Below are 24,725 nucleotides of genomic sequence, written 5' to 3' on the forward strand. Positions count from 1 at the left end.
TCACTAAAAAGAAAAAGAGGGGAGACATTTTCTTATATATATTCTGATTCTTCATGCCATCCAAGTTCCCATCCATCATGGTACTCATTCTAGATCACATCATCTCTTTCACAGTACCTTCTCTTTTTCAATTGCTCAATCTGTAATGGGGGAGGAAACATTGGAGCATTGGTTTCAAATTGCTCAAGCGTTCCTATTTTCTAAGAAAAAGTTAAAATAATTGTGTAATTCATAGTTCCTTTTCCTACCAAGTTTGATGGGTTACTGAAATGTCCGGTCTTTTGAGAGAATCAAGTAGTTTCATTTCTGGATGAGCTCTCTGCAATCTTTCTTTTTCTCTGAGAATGAACTCTCCAAATTGAATTTCCTTATTTTTACGGAATTTTAAAACTCGTCGCAATCTCTCATCAGGTACCGGGTTGTCCCTCCCAAATCTCCAAGATTTTTATATCTTAAAATAGAGGAGCATCACCACTTTTTTTATTTCTTTTTAAATTTTCCTTCTAAATTTCAATTAATCATGTATATGCACGGAGGAGGCTGGAATTTAATTAGAGATGGTTTTAATTGGAATCTGTATACAAGGGATTTCGATAAGTTGTATCCTTTGCTAGGATTCAACAACCTTATAAATTACCTGAGTCACGCATATGTTCACTATTCTTTTTTATGATATTTTACGATCTTACCAAATTTCCAAAACAAATACAGTTCAATATTTTTCTTTTAAAACTCAGGATTCATGATATCTTTTGGTAAAAATTTACATTGGTTGCCTATCGACGACAACTCAGGTCTTTCACTCATGCTACCCATGCATGGGACAGGTTGGGATAAGGTTAAGAGAAAGTTTAAGGTTCTTACCTTTCTTAGACCATTCCCAAAAAGCTACGATGATGATGGTAATGATTTTTTATTTTTTATTTTACTTTTTTTTTCAATTGGATTTGCTTTATAATAGTTGAAATTTTTGGTTCAGCTCTATTTCTTCATATATTTCTATTATTTGTTTGAGGTAGTGATTTTATGCAATGGTTGTATAATAATATAATGCAATAATCTTTAAAAACTATGTTGGAACCATTTGTTTGATATAAATTTTAAAATATATTTTTTTTTAATTTCAATGAGCAATCACAGAAAAAAAAATTTTGAAAATGCAACTTAGAAAGTATTTTTTTAGCCCAATAACATAGGCCGTCCATTTGTATAAGATGCTTAGATCTACGCTTCAAAAGAATTTCATTTTTTAAAATTTTTCTAGATGGCTCTATTATAATCAGATTAACAATATTAAAGCAGAAAAAAAACGATTTTGAGCTAGAAAAGATTAAGATCTTTAAATTCACCAAATGAATGGTCTAGATTTGTTTTTAGAGGGAACTCATTTTGACCATAAAATTTTTTCTTTTTTTTTTGGGATTGATTATTGACATGAAAAAAGAGTGGGCGTCAAATTTTGAATCACAAAAATGCTATAAACATGATTTTATTAAATCATTGTATGATTGTTTGAAACCCCAGTAGTTTTGTACCTTTGGCATAAATTACTAGCTGAGAGCATCTTGAAATGCACATGCCGTTGGCGGGTTGCTTCTACTGTAGGTCACGCTCCCGTCGTGGAAGCAACTTTAAATCGAGATCAGACGTCTCCGGAAGGCATTATATTTTCTAAAACGGCCTTTTTTTTTTTTTTTTGTACGAAAGCATTATAAAGGGCAGGTCTTAGTTCTTTTTGCTCAGAACTTACGTTCGTATCTCTCTAATCGAAATCATTTCTTGGAAATAAGCCATCTATAATACAAGTAAATTAAATACTTCAAATCTTATGTTGAATATATATGTTTAATCAAATTTTGATTTACATACCTTCTCTCTCTAGAATGTGTTAAAAATTAATGCTTATTTCAACGAAATCATTTGGGGCATTTTCATTAAATATAAATTACGACTAGAGACCAACTACATATATTTTAATGGTAATATTGTTATTTAATATATATAAGAAAAGATCATATCATCCCATAAGTGTAAATCCAATGGCCTAGATTGAATCTTAACCGATTTGATGGTCACACATATTCAAATCACATGAAATATAAAGCATCTACTCTTTTCATCAAGGTGCATCTAATAAAAATATTAAAAAAATAATTTACAAAAACTGAATAGATCAAAATAACTTTAAAAGTTTTGGAAGTAATTTAATCTATTTAAATGTTGTAAATTAACTTTTTGATATTTGTATTGGATTCTCCTATTTTTAAATAAGGAAAAAGATTATATAAGTGCGAGGCTCTCAACAATCAAATTATGGTGTATATCAAATATCTTACTTGAAGACGTTTTGATGCCCAAAAATCTTTTAATTGATCATCTCAACCTCAAGATGCATGGACACGAGAGAAAAAATGGATTTCAAGTTTTGACAGTAGTGCATCTTGTAATGCATTTTTGAACCGTGAATTTTCAGGATTTTTTAGATTCATAAACATGCTCGATCGATCTACACTATTTTTGAAGCTTTAAATTTTATAATTAAAGATAAAAACAAATTTTAAAGTTATCACAAAGATTTCCAGTATTGAAACCATATTTCTCGACAATATTTGAAGGTGAGATCTACTTTGTTTAGAGCCTCGGCCTAATATAAACAGCACCACTTCAAGATACAAGTGAATTTTAGTAGCGGTAGACCTGCATCAAAGGTCATGAGCTCATATCTTTTTGTTTTAGTTATAGAAAAGTTTAACTAACATCAAAAAGATGAGATTCCGTAATGTATGTTGTTTGTAGATGACAACTTTGTTTGATAAAACTAGAGATATCGCCAACACAAAATTAGAACTTGGAAGAATGATCTAGAATATAACAGGTTTAAAATTTTTCAGACCAATAATAATAGCAAACAAATCGAATGCACACATCCAATTCCTGAGCAACCCCCTGAGAGTTTAAAGTCAATAACATGAATCCATTATAAATAGGTTTCTACAGTACAAATCATTATCATCATAGCTTTTTCTCAATTAATTGAGGTCAGCTACACGAATCTAGATCTACCATTCTACTCTATTTCTAGAGTACAAATGCAATAAATAAAAAAAAGAAAGGGGGGGGTTGTGGTTGTTTGATAGAGTTGTACCTAAAGACAAGCAGCATCAAGATTACCACCACTATCAACGCATCTTGTAGTGCTGAGTTCTTGAGACACGGCAGCGTTGGCCAGTTAATGAATATTGGAGCACAATATCCACATCTCGTGCGTTCTTTTTATTGGGTGACACAGTCATGCTCCCAACTAACTCTTCCCCTTCACAAATTGTCAACACATCTTCGAGGTATAGAACAGTCTGTTTCCAATGCGTTCCCCTTGATCTAGGCCCTACATAACAATAAAAGGACAAATATGATCTATACATACAATTAGGTAAGGAAAAACATGACCCAACACAACAATACAAAATAAAAAAATATTAAAGAAAGATGCGCTATATAACACGCCGAATCTTCCCCAAAAGTAAATCAAATCATATGGTTGAACAGAAATTTCTTTGTGCTTTCAGAAAGCACATGTTGTAGATTTGTTGTCAGCCAGCATTAGTTTTCCCATCATCTTTTACTGAAACCATTTACCCTTTTCCTTTTTCTCTTTATTCCCGTCTACCAGTCTTCTAAAACTTCAAGGCTCTTTTTATGCAAAACATCTTACAGATGTCAAAAAAAAAAAGGAAAAAGGAAGCCATTACCAGTGGAAAAGCCCATGAACTTGTGACACTTGGTGAATGAGACGTCGAAGTACGCTACAAGAGCATGGATGTAATCATTGCGCTCTGCCACAAGCTTAAAAGGAGCAGTGAAGGCAGCGTCACCCGATGTCATATTGGATATATCCATTGTCTAACAGCAGAGATTAAAAATAACAGTCACATTTAACAATTAACATATGCATAACTTTTTTAGAATCAGCAGAATATGACAATTATGAACATAAGAATACTGATATTCTACACAAAGCATAGACCAACTGAATATGGTTTTAAGGATCAAAGCATATTTCCCAATTCAATAGACTATGTTATACTCAGTCTACTAGGGGCAGTACATTCCAAAGAAACGATGCACAGTGATGAGAGAGCCAGGACATGGCCCAAATGGTGTGCCCCAATCTCTTTCCATCACTGCCCACTGTTTCATCAGCAAGTGATGACCCAGTGGATTACATGCAGAGCGCATCAGAATTTAGAATACATACCTTAAGCAAATGGCAGTTTGTAACAATTTGGTTCTGATCAACTGTGTCGATAAGAGGCTCCATCATGGATTGCTTCTTGATACAGCTCATGTTGAAACCATACACATTGTTCCAGACTAAACAGCACATATTCAGTAAAAGATGATGCAGTTAAATTTTTGTCTCTGTAAGAAATGTTTCGGTCCATAATTCACCAAAAGCAATTAGGACAAAGTATGCTCACACTCTATCTTGTCTTCTTTATATTCAGAATCCTCAATAGCTGTCAAATATAGAGAAGCTTTGTCTGGCAGCACAATGCCATCAGTAATCTGCAAACATTTGAGGTCCATATTCAGAATAGATTACAAATAATACCGCATACTTAAAAAATAAGAAGCACCAGTTCTAAATTGATAAATAACCAACTTGTCTATCAGCCATGACAAAGTGCATCAAGGATACCTGGGATGAGTATGCTGAATCATGATAAATTCCAAAAACAGAAAAGTAACTATTGTGAATATTGACAATGCAGACCCAAACAATTTGGGGCTCTAAAGTTGAAATGTTATAGGGGGAACTGTTGTTGATCTTCTAGCTCAACTTCACCTAATGGAATTGTCTTTTAATTTTCAGGCATAAATTGTTATTTATATGGGAAAAACATAAAACTTATGATCCTTTAATCTTAAATGAGTAACAACTTGCTTTTTCTAAATTTTTTATTTCTTGTCAACCGAAGTAATACATTTACGACTGATGACAATAAAAATATGTCATCAGAAATAATTGATGAACTTTTGTTACATGTGTGCCAATCACTAAGTTCAGATTCCTATTCCCCTTAGAGTGGATTGATTTGCATCTAACACAATTCAACAAATTATACACTGTTTTTAGTAAGACCAACTCAAATCAGCTCATCAGATCTTTCAAGATAGATTTTCAAGGATTTGAAGAAGACTAGAAGAGTGCCATTTTAAGTGGCTAAAACTTGAAACCTTTCCCTATGGATTGAGTTGGACTTATATGCACCCTTGAAGTTTCTTTTTTTTTAGTTATCCGCAGAGCAAGATGCATTACCACAACAGCCATGATACTTATTGCACCATTCACTTTAATTACGAACTACAACACAAGCATCAAAATACAGATAGATAACGAATAATTTATAGAAAAAACAAATTAGTACACGGAAACAGAACATCTAATACAGAAATAATACATATAACAATAACATGACTTTGAATTGTTCTTGGCAAGAATACAAGGCACTTACAAGCCATTTATCCCGTGCATACAAAACAGTGTTCAACATATTTTCAAAGAGTAAAAAATAACCCATCCACTCTGATATGATGATATCCACATGGGGAACTGGCAGCACAATCTCTTCCACCTTTCCCTTTAAAACCGTTATGACTGAATCAAAAAATATAAGCTAATGTCAATAAATGTTATAAAGCGATAATAATATGAGACCTCAGAAGCAGACATAATCAATTTTGACTTTTAGAGGAGGATACCCACCATCAGCATATCCATTAACTTGCACAATCTCTTTAGCCATGTCAGCCATCAGAGAACATTCAACCTGCAACCAAAAAGCTTGATCATTCTTTTCTTTGATAAGTCTGAAAAGCGCTACTTTCCACCAACGGCAACTAAGAATGCATATCGACAGATTGATTAAACAACTACAGTCTACAAGTAACATTCAACCTAGTTATGGAAAAATAACATACCAAGCACAAGAACTCTCCCAAATATACAATTATTTCAACATGGCAATCCCTTGGTTGGAAATAAGCATTGAATACATTTTGATATACGAACAAGTTATGTATGCAATACAAGTCAGATAGACATGTCTGTCTACAAACAAGGATAGGTGCATTGCAGGTAACTTTTTTATGCAGGTGCAACCAGTAATGCGCCTGCCTGCATGCAAACCTGGGAAGTATGCACACAAGCAGGAAAGGGTGTGTGGGTGTCATAGATTTAAGGCAGCTTGATAGTCCTCGAAATTATACAGAAAAAATTTTCAGAACACATTTTAGAATGGGTTTCTCATATACATATTCCAATAGGCCACCAAGAAGACACAATAAAAGAGAATGGACAAACACTTAATTGCCAGGAATCAGAGAGAGAGAAAGACAGAGAGAGAGAGAGAGAGAGAGAGAGACAGACAGACAGAGAGAGAGAGAGAGAGAGACAGAGAGAGAGAGAGAGAGAGAGAGAGAGTGAGAGAGAGAGAGAGTGAGAGAGAGAGAGAGAGAGAGAGAGAGAGAGAGAGATCTATGTTATAGATTTAAGGCAGCTTGATAGTCCTGAAAATTATACAGAATGATTTTTCAGAATACATATTAGTAGGGTTTCTCATAAAAATTCCAATAGGCCACCTGAGAAGAAAGACACAAACAAGAGAATGGACAACCACTTAATTGCCAGAAATTCCCCTCAGAAAGGAGGGAGCTAGGGGGGATTCACTTCCCCCATCAGAATTAGGAACTCTTGGGTTGCACGCCTCATGATTATCCCATTCCAAGTGAAGAATCAAGTTGGCAGGTAAATAACTATCCAATGGTCAAGAGCAGCAAAGAAAAGCAGTTTTGAGGTCCTTGAGGCTCGTCTATATGCTGCCCCACAACATGTTTTAGGCTTTGGGGCTGCATTTTTAGGTGATACGAAGTTTGTGGTTAAGTGGCTTCTTTTGATGCCATGTTAGAGCCCATTTAGGCATGGGCATCCCCAAAAGACAACACTGTTTTGACACTGAGAAGAAGATTGAAAATACCAGGTCTCAACCCACTATGCAAATTACCACATTGCTGGAACTCAAAACACAGATAACCAAAATATATATTGCCGCCAAACCAGGGTTCAGTATCACCGTTGGCAAAAGTTTTTCGATTCAGAGGAAATGCACACCGATAATGTGTCAGAAACTGTTCATTCTCTTGATTATAAAATTGACCATATAATAATCCAACCTATTTTTATAGGTATATTACCAAACAAAATTCAATGCTCATCAATTCACTTTGCAAATTACCACATTGCTGGAACTCAAAACACGACCAAAACATATCTTGCCGCCAAACTAGGGTTTGGCATCAGCATTGGTAAACTTTGTTCAATTCTGAGGAGGAAATACACACCAATAATGTGTGAAAAACTGTTCATTCTCTTAATTATAAAATTGACAAATATAATAATCGAACTTATTTTTATACATTTATTAAAAATGAAACTCTAAGCTCATCATCAAACCATGCCTGTCCAGGAGGGTAAATAATCAAGAAAGAGATTCCAGTGTAAAAATGAGGTTCCAAAAATGTCCCTCTGAAAGTTATATAGCACAATATTTGTGACTCAACAATTTCTCTAACAAAATAGACAGTTCACACTGAACTTTCCACTTAATTCTTGATTGTAACTAGAATGGTCTATCCTGTAAGAGCTTTTTATGTAACTTCCAACTAGAAATAATAGAATATAAATTAGAAAAAAATGAATCACTGACCGCATAAACATGTTTTGCTCCAGCTTTGGCACAGAAAAGTGAGAGGATTCCAGTCCCAGCTCCCACATCAAGAACAACCTTGTCCTTAAAGAGAAATTTGTTCTGGTAAATAACATTTTGATATGTTTTTGTTCTCACAGTGTCTTTGAGCATTTCCTATGGTACAAAAGAGTGGCACAGAAAACTCAATATCAGTCAGCCAATTAGCATATGACGGGAAAAGGTAGAAACATCTACCCATCCAAGAGAAAGGAAAAAGAAAAGATAAGGTGGAAACCTCTAAGCAGAAATTGATATCCTAATATGCATCATGAGAGAAAAAATTGCAGGTTTCTACTGTACCCTCAAATATAGTTTTCTTCATGTGTCTCTCTTAATATCCTCAATAAGTTAAAAGAAAGAAAGGCATATGTTTGATACGTCTCTCCCATTTATTTTTTGCATATACGCACACTCCCAGTTTTAATCTCCAGATGACTATAGCAACCCCTCAAACAGGAAAGGTTCTCATATTTTTCAGTGCCATATATATTTCTTCCTGTTATCTTTTAAATTATTCCATTGCACAATAACATTTAGATTTGAACGTAATGCCTCACCTTCTCTCTCATCCTATAATCTACTGATGACCGTATAGACCCCGCAAACAGACAAGTTCCTCATATTTTTTAGTGGCTGGATATTTGGTTCCTGTTATCTTTTTTTTTTTTTTTTTTTTACCCATCCATCTAGGCATGCTCCCCCAAATTTCATTGCACACTAAATTTCAAATTTGCATGCATGCCTTACTTGCTCTCTCTCATTCTCTTTTATTTATATTCACTAACTTCTTATTTCCAATGCACCAGCTAGAATCCAAAAGACGTAATGGGCGATATACTGCAAAGTAGACAAACGTCATATCGAGGTTTTACAAAATATGGTTCTAAGCTCAAGAGCCATCTGTAACCAACAATGATAGTGCTTTTCATGAACTTGGCAAATTCCCTGGTATATAGAATTATCAGCGATTTGTTGTTTAACCATGATATATGCAAGTGATAAAGAATCTCTACACTTTCAAAATGACACAGAAGAAGCAACAGAAACTTGGCTCGAAGTCCTTCTTCCGCCACCAAGATATGATCCAAATAATAAATTGAGTAGAAACTGTGTAGTCAAAGCAAAACTCTTTTACAACAATAGTAGGACAAAGATCGGTTCTTATGTGAACTTGGAATAGTCAAATTCTCTGATACATAGGATTATCATTGATTTGCTGTTTAAGAAGGAGTAGGTGATGGAGATTCTCAACAATTTCAACAAGGATACGGAAGGAGCAGTGGAAACTTAACGCGCTAAGTCCCTCTTACTCCACCCAAGATTTGATCCAAACAATTATTTATCAGTAAAAGCCGTGCAGTGAAAGCAAAACCCTTTTACCGCAATAGAAGGAAACAAAATTGAGGTCCAAAAGCAACACTTACTTCATGTATACCTGTTCACAAAAAAGAATCAAAAAACAAAATAAGATTCAAGCTGCAGGCTCTATTCATGCAAATTTTATATGTAAATTAAAAACAAAATACAACAATCAGATACAAACAAATGTATAATACGTCACCATAACCAAAAGGAAGAATATTATATCTGTAGATGTACTGTCTCCAAAGTTCAAACCAAAATGACAACAAATGGGTATGAAAAGTTCAGTGTGCCAATATAAATACAGAAGTCATAATCGGTCTCAAATTGAGTCCTAACAAAAAAAGGAACCTATTGATAGCCAAAAGAAGAATCATGAGCTATAATACATAAAGGGTGTGATTTTCTATAAGGTTGCAACCTTAAACAATCCAATTAAGGTGCACCTCCAAAATTTATCATAACATGTAATTTTGATGTAATAAATTTTTAGGATTAACTGAAAATCTTTTTTATCTAATTATAAAAATTTAAACTCCAAAAATAGCTAAAATCAAGCAGATCTATAAACATATGAAAATCTTGAAAATAGACGGTCTAGAAAATGTTTTGCAAGATGCACTATTTCTGGAACTCACAATCTTCTTTTTTTTCATATTCATACATCTCAATATCGAGATGATCAATTAGAGAGTTTTTCAACATTAAAACAATATTTTCCGATGGATTTTGAGGTGCATCTGTAATTCTACATTTTAAGGTTGCATCCTTATATAAACTTTTTCCATACATAAAACAAGTGTAGACGTATAGATACTTTCAATATGTAAGAAAAAACAAACAAAAAAGAAAGGGGAAGACAGAAAGAACACAAATGTGCAGATACAAAACACAGAACACAAGGAAGCCAAATGCCAGTTACATTCTTGCTAAATAAGCTAAAAGCGATCCAATCAAACCACTAACCCCAAGACCTTTTTCTTCTTTTATTAATACCAGTTAATCAAGGGTCACTAAAAGAGGATAACTAAATCATTTCATTGTCAAAATCAAAAAAAATGAAACATGGAGTTACTAATCATAGGAAAGCCTGTGATGGTTTCAGTAATGCTCAATTTTCTGATAACTAAAATTAGCAGAGAATTCTGGTAAACAGTACAGAGAGATTCATTAACATAACAGTATCACAGAAAAACAATATGATCTCACTCCATACAGTTCCTTTTCCCCCCGATAAGAAACACTCAAACTTCTGTAAAGGCATTATTTCAGGATTACAAATAGAAGTTTTATGACTTCCGAGCATGGTTGAAAAACTACGAACACCGGATCAGCTCGGCATCTTAACTGTGCACCCGACCCAGCAACCTAAGCTAGAATCGGTCCCTACAACTTAGCATATATACATATGTCTATATCTGTTCGCAGGAACATGTGGAGAGAGAGAGAGAGAGAGAGAGAGAGAGAGAGAGAGATTTACTTACATTAACTAACTAATAAGTATGGTCAGTAATTTGATAAATTGAATATCTAATGCCATTTTTTAAGATAACACAAGCTATAATAGACTTGTTGATATTGCTATAAGATAAATAACGATTAGTCCCGCAGTAGTAATGTGAAAAAATTGTGGCATCCAAAGCTCCTTAAATAACAGAGCCTTACTCACTGTCATCTAATGTGGCAGCTATAAAGGAGGCCCATGGGCAATCTATTTTCAAAATCAACATGCCTGATTTATTTACCAAGCCCAGCAGGCAGAGGGTTGGGTAGCACCAGGGCAAGTGTGCGACCAGCTAGTTTTAAAGTCATGATTCTGAGTGTGTGTGCTGAACAAGATCTCAAAAGAAGTCCCAAGGGATAAAATATGAGATATACAATATCAACATATTCACGGAGGATAGGGCGGTTATTAATTTGACTAATAAGAAAAAATAAGATGATCTATAGTTATCAAAACATTAAAAAGCCACCATGGATTTTCCAAATTTAAAATTAAGCAGTTATATAAAAGAACACTCTGTAATTTTCCCCTCAATTTTGCAAACAATATCCAAAGCCATTTTGATTTTATATAAAAGAACTCTCTAATTTTCCCCTCAGTTTTACAAACAATATCCAAAACCATTTTGATAGCATTAAACTTGCGTGGATGGAGTTGTACCTTGAGAATCATTTATTTTGATGGCAACGCACTTGAGATGACAGAATACGTTGCTTAATAAACATCTAAAGTCAGTCAAAGACCTCTACTTTGTTGAACTCCAAGCACTCTTATTAGCTTAAGATGGCAAATATTTGTTATGGATAATATTTTTATCAAAGTGATGTGAAGACTGAACTGAAATGCCCAGTTCAACTGCAAACCGGTGGCCTTTCCAGTCCAATCCACACCCTGGACCAAATGGCTCACCAAACTAGTGCTTGATCAGTGGACTGGCTGGACCATCGGTCGACCGGTGCAACACCAAACCAGCAGGTCCCGATGGGGTCCGAAAATTGACATAAATCCCAACGGGTCCTAAATTGACTTTATTAAGGGTATTTTTTTATTTTCAACATTTGGGTGGGTTTTTAGAATTAAAAACATCTATTTTAGATCTCTCTCTCTCTCTCTCTCTCTCTCTCTCTCTCTCTCTCTCTATATATATATATATATATATATATATATATATGGAAAAAGATTGGATTGGCCGGCTCGCTCATGGCATTGAGGTTCGCCCAACGACGTTGATTTAAGTTGCTTGTTTGGACGGCCACGATGCCATGCCGCAGGGAGCGTGCTTGAAAGTTAAGAAAAAAAATTATTCCCGTAGGTACTGACACCTGCAGACGAAAACAGAGAGACGGGCACCTTTAGATGAAAACATAAAGCATATTCTCTCTCCTCTCGCACTCTCTACGCAAAGTCTCTCTCCTCTCACGCTCTCTGCACATAGTCTCTGCCTCAACAAGCTCTCTCCCTGCGTGTTCTCTCTCCTCAACAGAGAAGCTGATCCCTGTCTCAACAAGCTCTCCCTGCGTATTTGCTCAAACCCGCGGATCTCACTCAAGGTATGCTAACGCTCTCTCTCTCTCTCGGTTTTCCATTTCCATCTCTCCCTTTGGTTTTCCCCATCGATAAAAACCAAAACCCCCAAATAACATCACCCAATCTGAGCATTTTTGCCCTAATTTTTGGGGGGTTTAGTGAACGTCTTACTATTTCCATTTGTCCCTCTGATTTCCACCATCGATTAAAACCAAAACCCCAAATAACAGCACCCAATCTGAGCATTTCTACCGTAATTTTTGGCGGTTTTGGTGAACTTCTTTCTATTTCCATCTCTCCCTCTGGTTTTCACCATCAATGGAAACCAAAACCACAGGGTTTTGCATCAAATATAGAGAAACTCGAATATCCCAATATTTTTTTTTTCATTTTTCTATTTCCATTTTTTGGGAGTTTTCGATAAAAAACCCTAAATTTTGGGGTTTCATTTTTCTATTTCCATTTTTTCTCAAATTTTGTTTTTGAAACTCGAATATCCCAAATACTTGTGTTATAGTTTTTACATTGTTCATTTTTTGGCAAATATATGTTTTTTTCTCTATATCTAATGCAAAACATTGTGGTTTCGTTTTTTTATTTTCCAGATTTTGTTTTCGATTTGTAAATATCCCAAATACTTGTGTTATAGTTTTTCACTGTTCGTTTTTTAGCAAATATATGTTTCCTTCTCTGTATCTGATGCAAAACCATGTGGTTTCGTTTTTCTATTTTCCATATTTTGTTTTCGAGTCTTGAATATCCCAAATACTTGTGTTATAGTTTTTCATTGTTCGTTTCTTGGCTGATATAAGGTTCTTTCTCTGTATTTGATGAAAAACCCTGTGTATTATGGTCTCCAACTGTTGAATAAGTATCGAGGTAAAAATGTTGCTCAGTATTTGGGATATTAAAATATGAACATACTAAGCAACATACTACTCAGTATTTTGAATATCCCAAATACTGAGCAACATTTTTACCTCGATCCTTATTCAATACTTGGAGACCATAATACACAGGGTTTTGCATCAAATACAGAGAAAGAACCTTATATCAGCCAAGAAACGAACAACGAAAAACTATAACACAAGTATTTGGGATATTGAAGAATCGACAACAAAATCTGGAAAATAGAAAAACGAAACCAAAGGGTTTTGCATCAGATACAGAGAGAAACATATATTTGCCAAAAAACGAACAATGAAAAACTATAACAAGTATTTGGGATATTCAAAAATCGAAAACAAAATCTGAGAAATAGAAAAATGAAACCGCAGGGTTTTGCATTAGATACAGAGAAAGACACATATATTTGCCAAAAAACGAACAATGAAAAACTATAACACAAGTATTTGGGATATTCGAGTTTCAAAAACCAAATCTGAGAAAAAATGGAAATAGAAAACGAAAACCCCCAAAATTTAGGGTTTTTTATCGAAAACTCCCAAAAAAGGGAAAAATGGAAATAGAAAAACGAAAAAAAAAATATTGGGATATTCGAGTTTCTCTATATTTGATGCAAAACCCTGTGGTTTTGGTTTCTATCGATAGTGAAAACTAGAGGGAGAGATGGAAATAGAAAGACGTTCACCAAAACCCCCAAAAATTAGGGCAAAAATGCTCAGATTGGGTGTTGTTATTTGAGGGTTTTGGTTTTAATCGATGGTGAAAACCAGAGGGACAGATGGAAATGGAAAGACGTTCACCAAAACAAAAAATGCTCAGATTGGGTGTTGTTATTTGGGGGTTTTGGTTTTTATCGATGGGAAAATCCAGAGGGAGAGATGGAAATGGAAAACGAGAGAGAGAGAGAGTTAGCATACCTTGAGTGGGATTCTGAGTGAGATCCGCGGGTTTGAGCAAATACGTATGGAGAGAGCTTGTTGAGGCAGGGATCAACTTCTCTGCTGAGGAGACAGAATACGCTGAGAGCAAATACACAGGGAGAGAGCTTGTTGAGGCAAAGACTATGCGCCGAGAGCGCGAGAGGAGAGAGACTTTGAGCAAAGAGTGTGAGAGGAGAGAGAATACGCTCTCTGTTTTCCTTTGCAAGTGTCTGTTTTCCTCTGAGTGTCAGTACCCGCGGGAATAAAAAACAAATTAACTTTCAAACACGCTCCCCGCGGGGTGGCATTGTGGCCGTCCAAACAAGCAACTTAAATCAATGCCGTTGGGCGCACCTCAATGCCATAAATAGCGGAAGGAGAATCAATAAAATTCATTAAATAGAAAGAATAACATTCTAACATAATAGCATTAAATTATAAAATAAAACAGAAGTATAGAAGCAGAACAGAGATAGGCACACATGAAAGCTCGAAGTAGAGGTAAGAGGCAAACTTAAAGTACTCCTAGTAAATACTTAGGCTTACAACAATCACTCAGAAATCACTCAAACTTACAACAATCACTCAGACTTACTAAAACCTTAGCTATGATATGTAGAAAGAAATCCCAAGGTGTTCTCCTTCTAAGGCATGGTCCTCCTTTTATAGGAGAGGGGAAGGCGGATTCCAAACGTTCTTAAGTCCGCACCGACAAGGTAAGATGCCTTTTCCTTCATGTCAAAGCAAAAAACAAACATTCTTGTTGTTTTTTACTGTAGCAACAGTGTCGGCAATAATGCTTCTTTTACTATAGCAATAGTGTTGGCAATAATGCTTCTTTTACCGTAGTAATAGTGATTGATGTGTTGACAGTCTTTTGTTACCGTCATTTTTGGGACTCGTGTCCTGAATGGTGATGGAGTCGGACCGTCCCTGATATTTTATCTAATTTAATTAGAAAAATATCCCCATACAATCATCTTCATTTGGAAGATCCAAATCTTCGATTTCTGTATCATTTGAGGAAGTTGGTATTTTAACTTCTACTTCTTCTTCCAGGGCAAAGAGTAATTTTTCCTGAGCTCTGCTTTTGACAGAGTAGGATTTTTCTGTTGCATTAGAGCAATGTAGTCGGAGAATCCCATATCTGATTTTGGTGAAGAGTTCGGAATTGCCTTCATACAGATTTTTCCTAGATATAGAGAATCATTCTTAAAGTTGTCCCACCATTTAATTGAAATTTGCCTTTGTAGTTCTAGAATATAATCCCACCGGTCTGAATCATCTTCAGAAATTTGGTAGGACCATTTTAAAATCCAGGGAACCTGATATAGGGCCATGAAATATATGCAATAGTCTCGTTTTAGACTAGCTTTATTATATTCAGAGAATTTTCTCTATGATATTTGGAATTTTTCTGAAAGTATTTGGCTTAATGATCCCCATAACAGGAACCAACTTTTAAACCAGTTTGGAAATTCTATTGGCTCAGTTATTTTAAACTGCACATACCAGCTGTGTGTATTTTTTGCATTCTGGTAGGCAAAGACTTCGTCCCATGCCTAAATGCATTCAAAATAATGATAGGATTTGATTTTAAATCCTTTGGTAATTAGTGCCCTTGATTTTAAGGGATTCAAACCCCAATCATTATAAGAGATAATCTTATGTATTTGGAATTTTGAATATGTTATTTCCGAGTCATTGTTTCTATAGTGGTGTACTATTGACACCGACCCGGTTTCCATTAAAATAGCTTCATACCATTCTCTACATCTTTCTCCCATATTAGGATGTAGATAATGGCGCAGATATATGGCGGCTAATTCAACAGGGTCTTTTTCCCTATGTTCATTTTCTATTATGATCAGCGGGATATAGGCTATATCAAGAAATGGAGTACTATCAGGGTTTGGACTATTGTAGCTCAAAGGGGATTGTTGAGGAGATATTTGGATCTCTTGAGCTTGCTTTCTTATTAAAGCATTTGGATTTGATGAGGATGCCAGGGATTTTCCTGGGCTAGAACTATTTGTAGCCAGGTGTTTTCCTGGACTATTATATATAGTCAGGCCTTTTCCTAAGCTAGGGACTATATCCATCGACTGTATTCTCGACTGTTGGCTTCTCCTTCCCTCCCTACAAAACTTCTCTAGTCAAAAAGTCGGGAAGATGATTATTTTTCCCTTGAATATGTTCAATATCAAAATCAAAAGCGGAAAGAATAACTTGCCATTGAGCGAAAATTTGCTTGGTGACGATATTTTTGACATCTTTTTCTAAAATGTCTTTGGCTGATTAGCAATCAGTCCGTATGAGGAATTTTTTGTTAAGTAGGTCACTTTAAAATTTTGTGACACAATGTATTATTGCTAAGACCTCCTTTTTAACAGTAGAATATCTGTTGTGCCAAATTCCAGGCTTTAGAGGTAAAGCGTATAAGTTGTTCCTCATCTAGGATTTTCTGTTTAAGGATACCTCCTAATCCTATTTCAGAAGCATCTGTTTCAATAATCTTAAAAGCTGTACGATTGGATAGAGCTAAACAGGGTAATTCTTTGGCCTTTTGTTTTAATTTTCTGACTGCCATGGTATGCTCATTAGTCCACTCTGGAGGATCCTTTTTTAGTCTATGGAATAAAGGTTTAGCATATAAGGCTAAATCTTTATAAAAATTTGAAATATAATTTAGACATCCTAAAAATCTCTGTCATTCTTTTTTATCTTTTATGATGTCAAGAAATCTGAAAGCAAATTCAATTGCCCTATCGATAGGAACTATCCTTCCTTGAACGATATTATGCCCAAGAAACCTAATTTTTGTTTTAAAAAGATTTATTTTTCTTGCAGAAACAACTAGTCCGACATTTTTTATAGCTTTTAAAAATATATTTAAATGTTTCCAATGTTGGTCAATATTATCAGAATATACGAGGACATCATCAATATAGATAATAATGAATTTAGTATATGGATTAAAAATGTCATTCAAAATGTTCTGAAATTCTGAAGGGGCACTTTTTAACCCAAAAGGCATTACATTCCATTCCATTCAAAGTGCCCGAAAGGAACATTAGATGCTATTTTATATTTATCTTTTCCAAAATTTGAATTTGCCAATATCCTGATTTTAGATCAAACTTTGAAAAAATACAAGCATTGACTAATCTATCAAGGAAATCCCTTTTATTTGGAATAGGGTAGCGAATCCATCTCAAAACCTTATTCAAGGGTTTATAATTTATAACAAGGCGTGGGGCTCCCCTTTCAATCTCCGAAGCTTTTTCTACATAAAAAGTTGCACAGCTCCAGGGTGAAGAACTTTTTCTAATCAATTTTATCAGTTTTTTGTCAAGGAGTTCATGTATTTCAGTTTTACAAATTTCTAGTAGTCTGCTATTCATTTGTATTGACCTGGCTTTATTTGGAATTTTCTGTTCGTTAAAGACTGGTTCATAAGGAAGTTCCACAATGTGTTGCTTTCTATTCCAAAAAGCGTTAAGGATTTCAACACCAACTTCTTTTTCCAATATTGTTTTGAAGTTATTGATTTTACTTTATATTTGTGGAGATGTTAATTTTTCATCAACAGTTTTATACTTAACCTCTTCTTCTAAATGAAAGAGAAATCTTTCTTTTGTAGAAATCTTATTTTTGATGCTATTTATTTCATGAATTCTTGGTTTATCAATAAAGTCAAATTTTACTTCATATCCTTCAATATCAGATTTATCTCAGTATTGTCAATTTTAATGGGATAGAGCATGTTTAAGAAGGGAGTTCCAAATATCATAGGCTAGCTCAATCCTTTAACCATTATAAAAGGAAATTTAAAGCATACACCATTATTACAAACTGCCGCATCAGATAGTTTATATTTTATTATCATTTTACTACCATCAGCAGTACAAAACCTGGGTTGTTTTGCTAAAATATTTGGTTGGAACCAATCCTTCATTTATACAGTTTAGATCGGCTCCTGAATCGATAAGAGCAGTAGTTTGAAAAGTGAATTCCTTTTGTACCACTATTTTTATGATGGTAAACTATCTTTGGGTTATCACTTTATCCAGGAGGTTTACATATTTATAATCTTGTATGTTTCTTAACATATTACAGTTATTAGAAGTTTGTGGATCGTCTATTACTCTTGGGAGTGTATCTTCCATTTCGGGTGGTAACAGATTGTGATTATAATCATGCATTAGATTATTAAATTCTTCTTCAGAATTTTCTTCTTCATTCCCACTTTCATTTTTAGTGGCTGCTACTTCAAGAATTTGTACTCTAGTTTTTAGATTTATTAATTCATTCCGGACCTCATTTATTTCATTTTTTAGAATTGTAAGTTCTTTTTGGTGTTGAGTTTTATTTTGAACTCTTTTCAAAATATCACTAAAGTTGTAATCTTCATTAGTAGGAACTAGAGTTGGTTTAAGAGCAAGAGAACTTGAAGGTTCTTTGGCCATGTTGATATAATGAATTAAGGCTTCTCTTTTAGCCTCAGGGTCACTTATTTTATCAATTAGGTCAATTATGAGATTTTCTGCTTTGGTCAGAGTATTTAAGTTTAGGTCTTTCAAAAAATTGCACCGACAATTTATATCTTCAGAATCTGTTTCAGAATCTGAACTGGAGAAAATCAATTCTTCATCATATATTCCGATGAGCATTTCTTCATCAGAGTCAGAAGATTCTTCAGAATCATCTCTTTTAATTAAGAGGATATCAAATAATTGCTTTTTTACTTCAAGGTCTATTTCTAAATCATTTATTTTCTTTTTCACACGACATTTATTTTTATAGTGTCCTACTTTTCCACAGTTATGGCAAACTGGTATTTTCCTTTTTCCCTTTTGTTTAAGGGAGTGATCTTGTAAGAATTTCTTAGGAAACGTATTTTTCTTTCTTTTTGAATATCTAGACTTTATCTTTCTAGAATCTCTGGCTTGGAAGTAGGTATTGTCTTAAAGCCGAATTGCTCACAAAAATCTCCCAATTCCTTTTTCCCCGTCATTCTTTGTTTCTCCAATTGTCTTTTCAATTTTAAGTCTGTGCATAAAGCAAGACCTTTAGCACATATTTCTGCTGATAATTCTCCAAGAGTGTACAAAGAATAAGGAATAATTCCTCCATGCTTATTTTTCAATCTTATTTTAACCTTTATTCCAAACAAATGAGGAAGTCCAGTAATGAATTTTTCTTTCCAATGGTGAGCTTTACTATCTTCTCTGAATAGCAGTTTGGAATAAAATACATCTTTATACCATTTGAAATGTGAGAGAGTTGGACAACGAAGATTTGAAAGTAGATCCTCAGATCTAGCTGATAATAGAGTCATACTCCCCACAAAGTGAAGTGTGATGGTATATATTAGAGTATTTACTGCATCTCCATCAGTAATTATGTTCTCAAGAACTTGTCCTGGTCCTACCTCACTTTTAACAACCCATTGCTTAGTAGCATTTAGGATTTGATTTTTTGCTTCTTCGTCCATATGAAAATCCCACCATCCAGTAAACCCACATATAATGGCTTTAGCAATTTTATGGTCTTGATTTCTACTTGCTTTACATGCAGTGGCATACATAGTCATATGTTTCATGAGATCGAGAATTTGATTCTCAAACATCCCATCAATTTTCCAATTTACTATAGATCGTCCTGAATAGAAGACTGAGGTAGCAATGAGGTCATCTTCTATTTGTACATCTACAGGAGTGGGCCTAAGATAATACATTCTTGTTGGGGCTACAGGCCTAGTCTTTTTCCCATAGTCAATCCTATTAAGCTCCAAGCTTTCTGGTTTAAAAGCTTCTTCTATTTTAGATATTTCAATATCAAAAGAAAATTTTTCTTGTTGAAGCACTTGGACATTACCTGATTTTTCTTTAATGTCTAATTTTTCAAATCTTTTCATCAGCTCATCTACCAATTCTTTATTATCTTCTTTCCTTTTAACTCCTTGCAGGTTAAATTTTCCTGCAGCAATACTCGGAGGCGGTTTGAATAAAACTGCACTCTTTTCTTTATCTTCTTTCTTCTCTTGAGGTTTTATTTTATTTAAGACGTTTTCTATTCTATTGGTCTGTTTTCCTATAGTCTGTAGGAATAGAGTTGTATAATTATTTTGTTCTATTATATGGGGTATAGCTTCAATTTTAGCCCTCTGATTATCAGAATCTTTTGGTCCAACTTTGAAAGGTGAAGCTTTTATGTCTTGTTTTTCTCCTTTTAGGTTTAGGCTAGTTTCAGGAGGATAGATAACTTCAATGCTTTCTCCTTTAACTGTATGAAAGGTTTGAAAGGTGTTTTGGACAGTATTAATATTCTGGATAGTATTATCCTGAAATTCTAGGTATTTTATTCCTTCCTTTTTAAGGATATACCTAAGCCACTTAAAAAAAAATTTGTCTGAAGAAAATAAACAAATAAGGGAATGGTTCCTCAAAGAATTTAGTGAAAGACTAAAAGAACTCTATCATAGTAAATTCAATAAATTTATGATACAACATAAGATATATATATATATATATATAGAGAGAGAGAGAGAGAGAGATCTAAAATAGATGTTTTTAATTCTAAACACCCACCCAAATGTTGAAAATAAAAAAAATACCCTTAGGGGCCGTTTGGATACCTGGAAATATATTGTCTGTGAAAGATATTACTGGCGAAATACATTACCTACAAATGGATTGCTACTGTTGGGTAGTATTTAGATGCAACCTGGGAAATACATTGCTACTGTTTAGCTATGTCTGGAAGAAATATGGGAAATACATTACCAACATTTTACCAGCACTTGCCTATAAACTATCTTTCTTTCTTTTTTGTCACAAAATTCCACTGAAATGCAGAATTAAAGTCATCATCACACAATTCCAAAAAGATTTTCCAATAATAACATCATCACCATTCTAAAAACATTTTTAATAACTTATATCATTCTAAAATCATCATCACACCATTTCCTACTTATTTTGCATGCCTTTGGCACTTACATGGAATCACATGTCTTCTAACATGATTAGACTTTGGTTTCAACATGATAAGTCATTGGAATAATATGATTGGAATAACATATTTTTATTCTGATAAGCCTTATTTTTATTTATTTTTTATAGAAGTCTTTCAAATGTCTTTATATAATTTCAAATAAGCAATAAATTTATGATATCAAATTCAAAATCTTTATAGTACAAGTTAAAAAATGGGAAGAAGTTTGATTAGTAAACTAGAAGGTTTGGAAATTGCAGTATAAAATTTTGAAGCATTGGAGGAGACTAAAGAGGTAGGGCTTATCCACACCAAAATGTGGGAGGACCTTATGCAAACCAAAAGATTCCCAAAAGATTAGCCGTCTAAGAGAGACGCGCGCTAAAGATTTCCCATAAGATTACCATTTCTTTACTATTAAAGTGTCCCCAAACAGTGGAAATGACATATTTCCTTGTAATCTATTGTCATATAATAGATTTCCAGATACCCAAACGGCCCCTTAATAAATTCAATTTAGAACCCGTCGGGATTTATGTCAATTTTCAGACCCCATAGGGACCCGCTGGTTTGGTGTTGCACCGGTTGACCGCTGGACCAGCTAGTCCACTGATCTAGCACCAGTTTGGTGAAACATTTGGTCAAGGGTGTGGATCGGACTGGAAAGGCCACCGGTTTGCAGTAGAACTGAGCATTTCAGTTCAGTCTTCACATCACTTTGAATTATCTGTTTTTCCAATTTTCTGTATTCTCCCTATTTTCTTTAATTTGTTTTATTTGATCGGTCTAAGAGGTGAACCAATCCAGTTCCATTGGGCTGACCGGACCAGTGACCTCACCGGTCTAGCTTTAACACCATTTGTTTATCATGATGATATAATATCTAGAAACTACAAAGTTCAAATCCACTAATGACATTTTACAAATAGTAAAGATGCCATATGCAATGTGGAAAAAGCTGACAAACTAAATCCTCACTTGAACTTCTAATAAAATAAATAACAGCAACCGAGTATCTATCTAGTCAAGATTAATAACTAATATAACTCTCCTAAGCAGAAGGCATACAGCTCTTTGAAACTCAGACTTGACTATTATCACTCCAAAAATAATATTAATAACCATGCCCCAATATTCAAACTTCCAAGAGTTTCGATGCCACAATGTATGAGATACCATCTCTTAGCACCTATCACCAATCTTCATGCTTACTACGACGCTCAAAACTATTGAGGTTCTGTAGTTTTTCTTTTATCTCCATTCTTATTTTCTCATCTTAAACAGAAATATTGTATTTTTATTCAAAAAAATAGCAATATTGTATTTCATAGCGGTAGAATCTTACACTTTCAGCAACCTAACCATGTACCCGAAATAGAGTAATTTCATATGAATAAATTGGTTATGCACATCAATATTACATGTTCCTAGGCCCAAATATATGCTTGCCCAATTCCTATAAGGAAAAAAATCGTGGATAAAGGCAATAGAATAGAATTTTCCTAGGAAAACAATGTCTTGTATTCTATTCTAAGAGAGGATTGGATCTTAAGTCTGTAGATCCATAAAAAAAAATTTAGATGAGTTGCACGGTTGTAACATTGTTCTACATGACAAATTTTCCCAGGAAAATAATGTCTCTTCCATGATAGAAAAGAATGTCTGGAGTTTGACAACTATTTAGTGAAGAGACACTTTCTTATTGTTTTATTAAAAAGAAATCCTTGATGAAATGATCAATCAAAGACTTAACTGGCTAGAATAATTGCCAAGGTGAGGAGAAAAAAAAAGATTAGCATCTAATAAACAAACCAAATTCTCTAAAACCTAGGCCTCACACCATAAACCAAGTAACCACTAACAAACAAACAAACAAAAACTCAAAAGAAAGAGAAAAGCACACCAAGAAAAGCACATGGGCAGCACACTTTGCACAAAATATTACAATCCAAACAAATAACATAAAATTGAAGGGGAAAAAAAAACATCATCATCAAAAATAACATTCAATAGAGTAATGAGTCAACAAACAAGGAGAGGAGAGGGGAGTAATACATCATGCAAAAAACTTGGATTTTTGGGAGCGTACCAAAATGTGAGTACGAATCAAAGTAATAATCTGCACTGGTGTGATCGTTTCCAATGATAGTTTCAGGGGGTTCAGCACAGGAATCAAGGGCTGAATTCTCATCCATCTCCTCCACACCATTTTCATCCACTCTCATTTTCGTCACTTGCTCATTGAGAATCCCATTGTTAGTGTCATTGGAATTACTGTTACCACTAGAGGAGCTTCCTTTATTGGCTTTTTTGCGACCCATACGTTACAGCTCAAGTTATAGATTGCAGACACACTCTCACTACTAATTATCTTATCACGTAACTACGGTTGAAAGGGGAGAGACGAAAAAGAGAGAGTTAACCACAAAAAACACAGAGCAAGAGAGAGATCACCAACAAAAACACAGAGCAAGAGAGAGACCACCAACAAAGAGAAACTTAGAGGCTCTAGAACAACGAAAAGGACATTGTAGTCTGATTCAAAGAAAAAGCACGCTTTTTTAATGGAGAATGATGAAGACTATGTAAAACAAGAATTTGGAGAGAGAGGGATAAGAGGCCTTAGGCCAGTACACAAAAAAAGTATTGTATTGTGCACATATACCCCTTTAATGGAGAAAGCAAAGGTTATTTGAAAAAAGAACAAGAGTTGGTTTCCTCATACGGGGAAAGAAGTTGCAGAAACCATAATAGAGGTTAGGGTTTTGGTCGTTTAAAGAGGGCGAGATCTTTTATAACCTTAACAAGCCCGGCAAACAAGCGTAGTGTAGGGTTTTAAATGTTTAGAGAGAGAAGGAGAGATGTTCAAGTAAGACGGAGAGGGCCGCTGGACTTTAGAGAGAGAGGGTTGAACACACTCAATTTAGGGCTTAGGAAGAGGAAAAGAACGAGACCAACTTTTAAACCAGGCGGGTCGACCCGATTGTGATTATTTTTGGGCCCAACAGATCTGATCCGGGTCTAGATGCTTTATTTTTTCCATTGCTACGGGTCTAGATCAAAGAAGCAGGCCTTACGGCTTGATCGGCCTTTCAAACTAAAGGAGATAAAAGAAACAGTTTTTGACAGTCTAAGGAGTGAGGCTCTAGGGCCTAACGGTTATTGTATGGATTTTTTCATCAATTCTGGTATCTATCAGTTTGATTTGACTGAACTTTTATCGGCTTTCCTTGATCTCAACTTTCATGGCCTTGATCCCGAAAAAAAAATACCACTAAGCATTTGAATGAACTTAGGCCCAGAGGTCTATTAGGTAGCCTACACAAAATTATAACTTGCCAACAGGCTTTAAACAGTTTTGGAATCCCTAATCTAACAGCCTCAGTTGGCCTTCATTCAAGGCAAGCAACTTTTTTTTGGTTTTCTCTTACCTCGATCTTCATAACCTTCATCCTGAAAAAAATACCACTCAGCATTTGAATGATCTTAGACCCAAAGGTCTACTAGGTAGCTTACACAAAATTATAACCACAGTGATTGCAAATAGGCTTAAAGCAATTTTGGAATCTCTAATCTCATAGCTTCAATCGGCCTTCATTCAAGGCATGCAAATTATAAATGGTGTTTTGGTCACCTAGGAATGTGTTAATTCTAGGATAAAAGGAGGGAATGACAGACGTTTTATAAAAATTGGACTTT

The 24,725-nt window shown here is 34.6% G+C and overlaps 1 protein-coding gene across 4 annotated transcripts; it reads right to left on the reverse strand.

The window, feature by feature from the left end:
* Positions 1-2,953: 2,953 nt before the first annotated feature.
* Positions 2,954-23,831, reverse strand: PRMT11 (arginine methyltransferase 11). 4 transcript variants are annotated; one of them, XM_088867304.1, is made up of 10 exons: positions 23,116-23,831; positions 14,025-14,126; positions 9,233-9,243; positions 7,767-7,922; positions 5,768-5,831; positions 5,517-5,659; positions 4,479-4,566; positions 4,256-4,371; positions 3,750-3,900; positions 2,954-3,385 (listed from the first exon to the last, which is right to left on the reverse strand). In XM_088867304.1, exons 1-10 carry the CDS (start codon positions 23,345-23,347, stop codon positions 3,180-3,182), a joined length of 1,269 nt encoding a protein of 422 aa, XP_088723430.1. In that variant the 5' UTR covers positions 23,348-23,831; the 3' UTR covers positions 2,954-3,179. The 4 variants fall into 4 exon arrangements, with proteins under 4 accessions (XP_088723430.1, XP_088723429.1, XP_006854005.2 ...); XM_088867303.1 differs by having other exon boundaries at positions 14,025-14,267; XM_006853943.4 differs by lacking the exon at positions 14,025-14,126.
* Between the last annotated feature and the right edge of the window lie 894 nt (positions 23,832-24,725).

Source organism: Amborella trichopoda, chromosome 5, assembly GCF_054954075.1.
Source record: "Amborella trichopoda isolate Santa Cruz 75 chromosome 5, AtrichopodaSantaCruz75HAP2 v2.0, whole genome shotgun sequence".
NCBI lineage: Eukaryota > Viridiplantae > Streptophyta > Magnoliopsida > Amborellales > Amborellaceae > Amborella > Amborella trichopoda.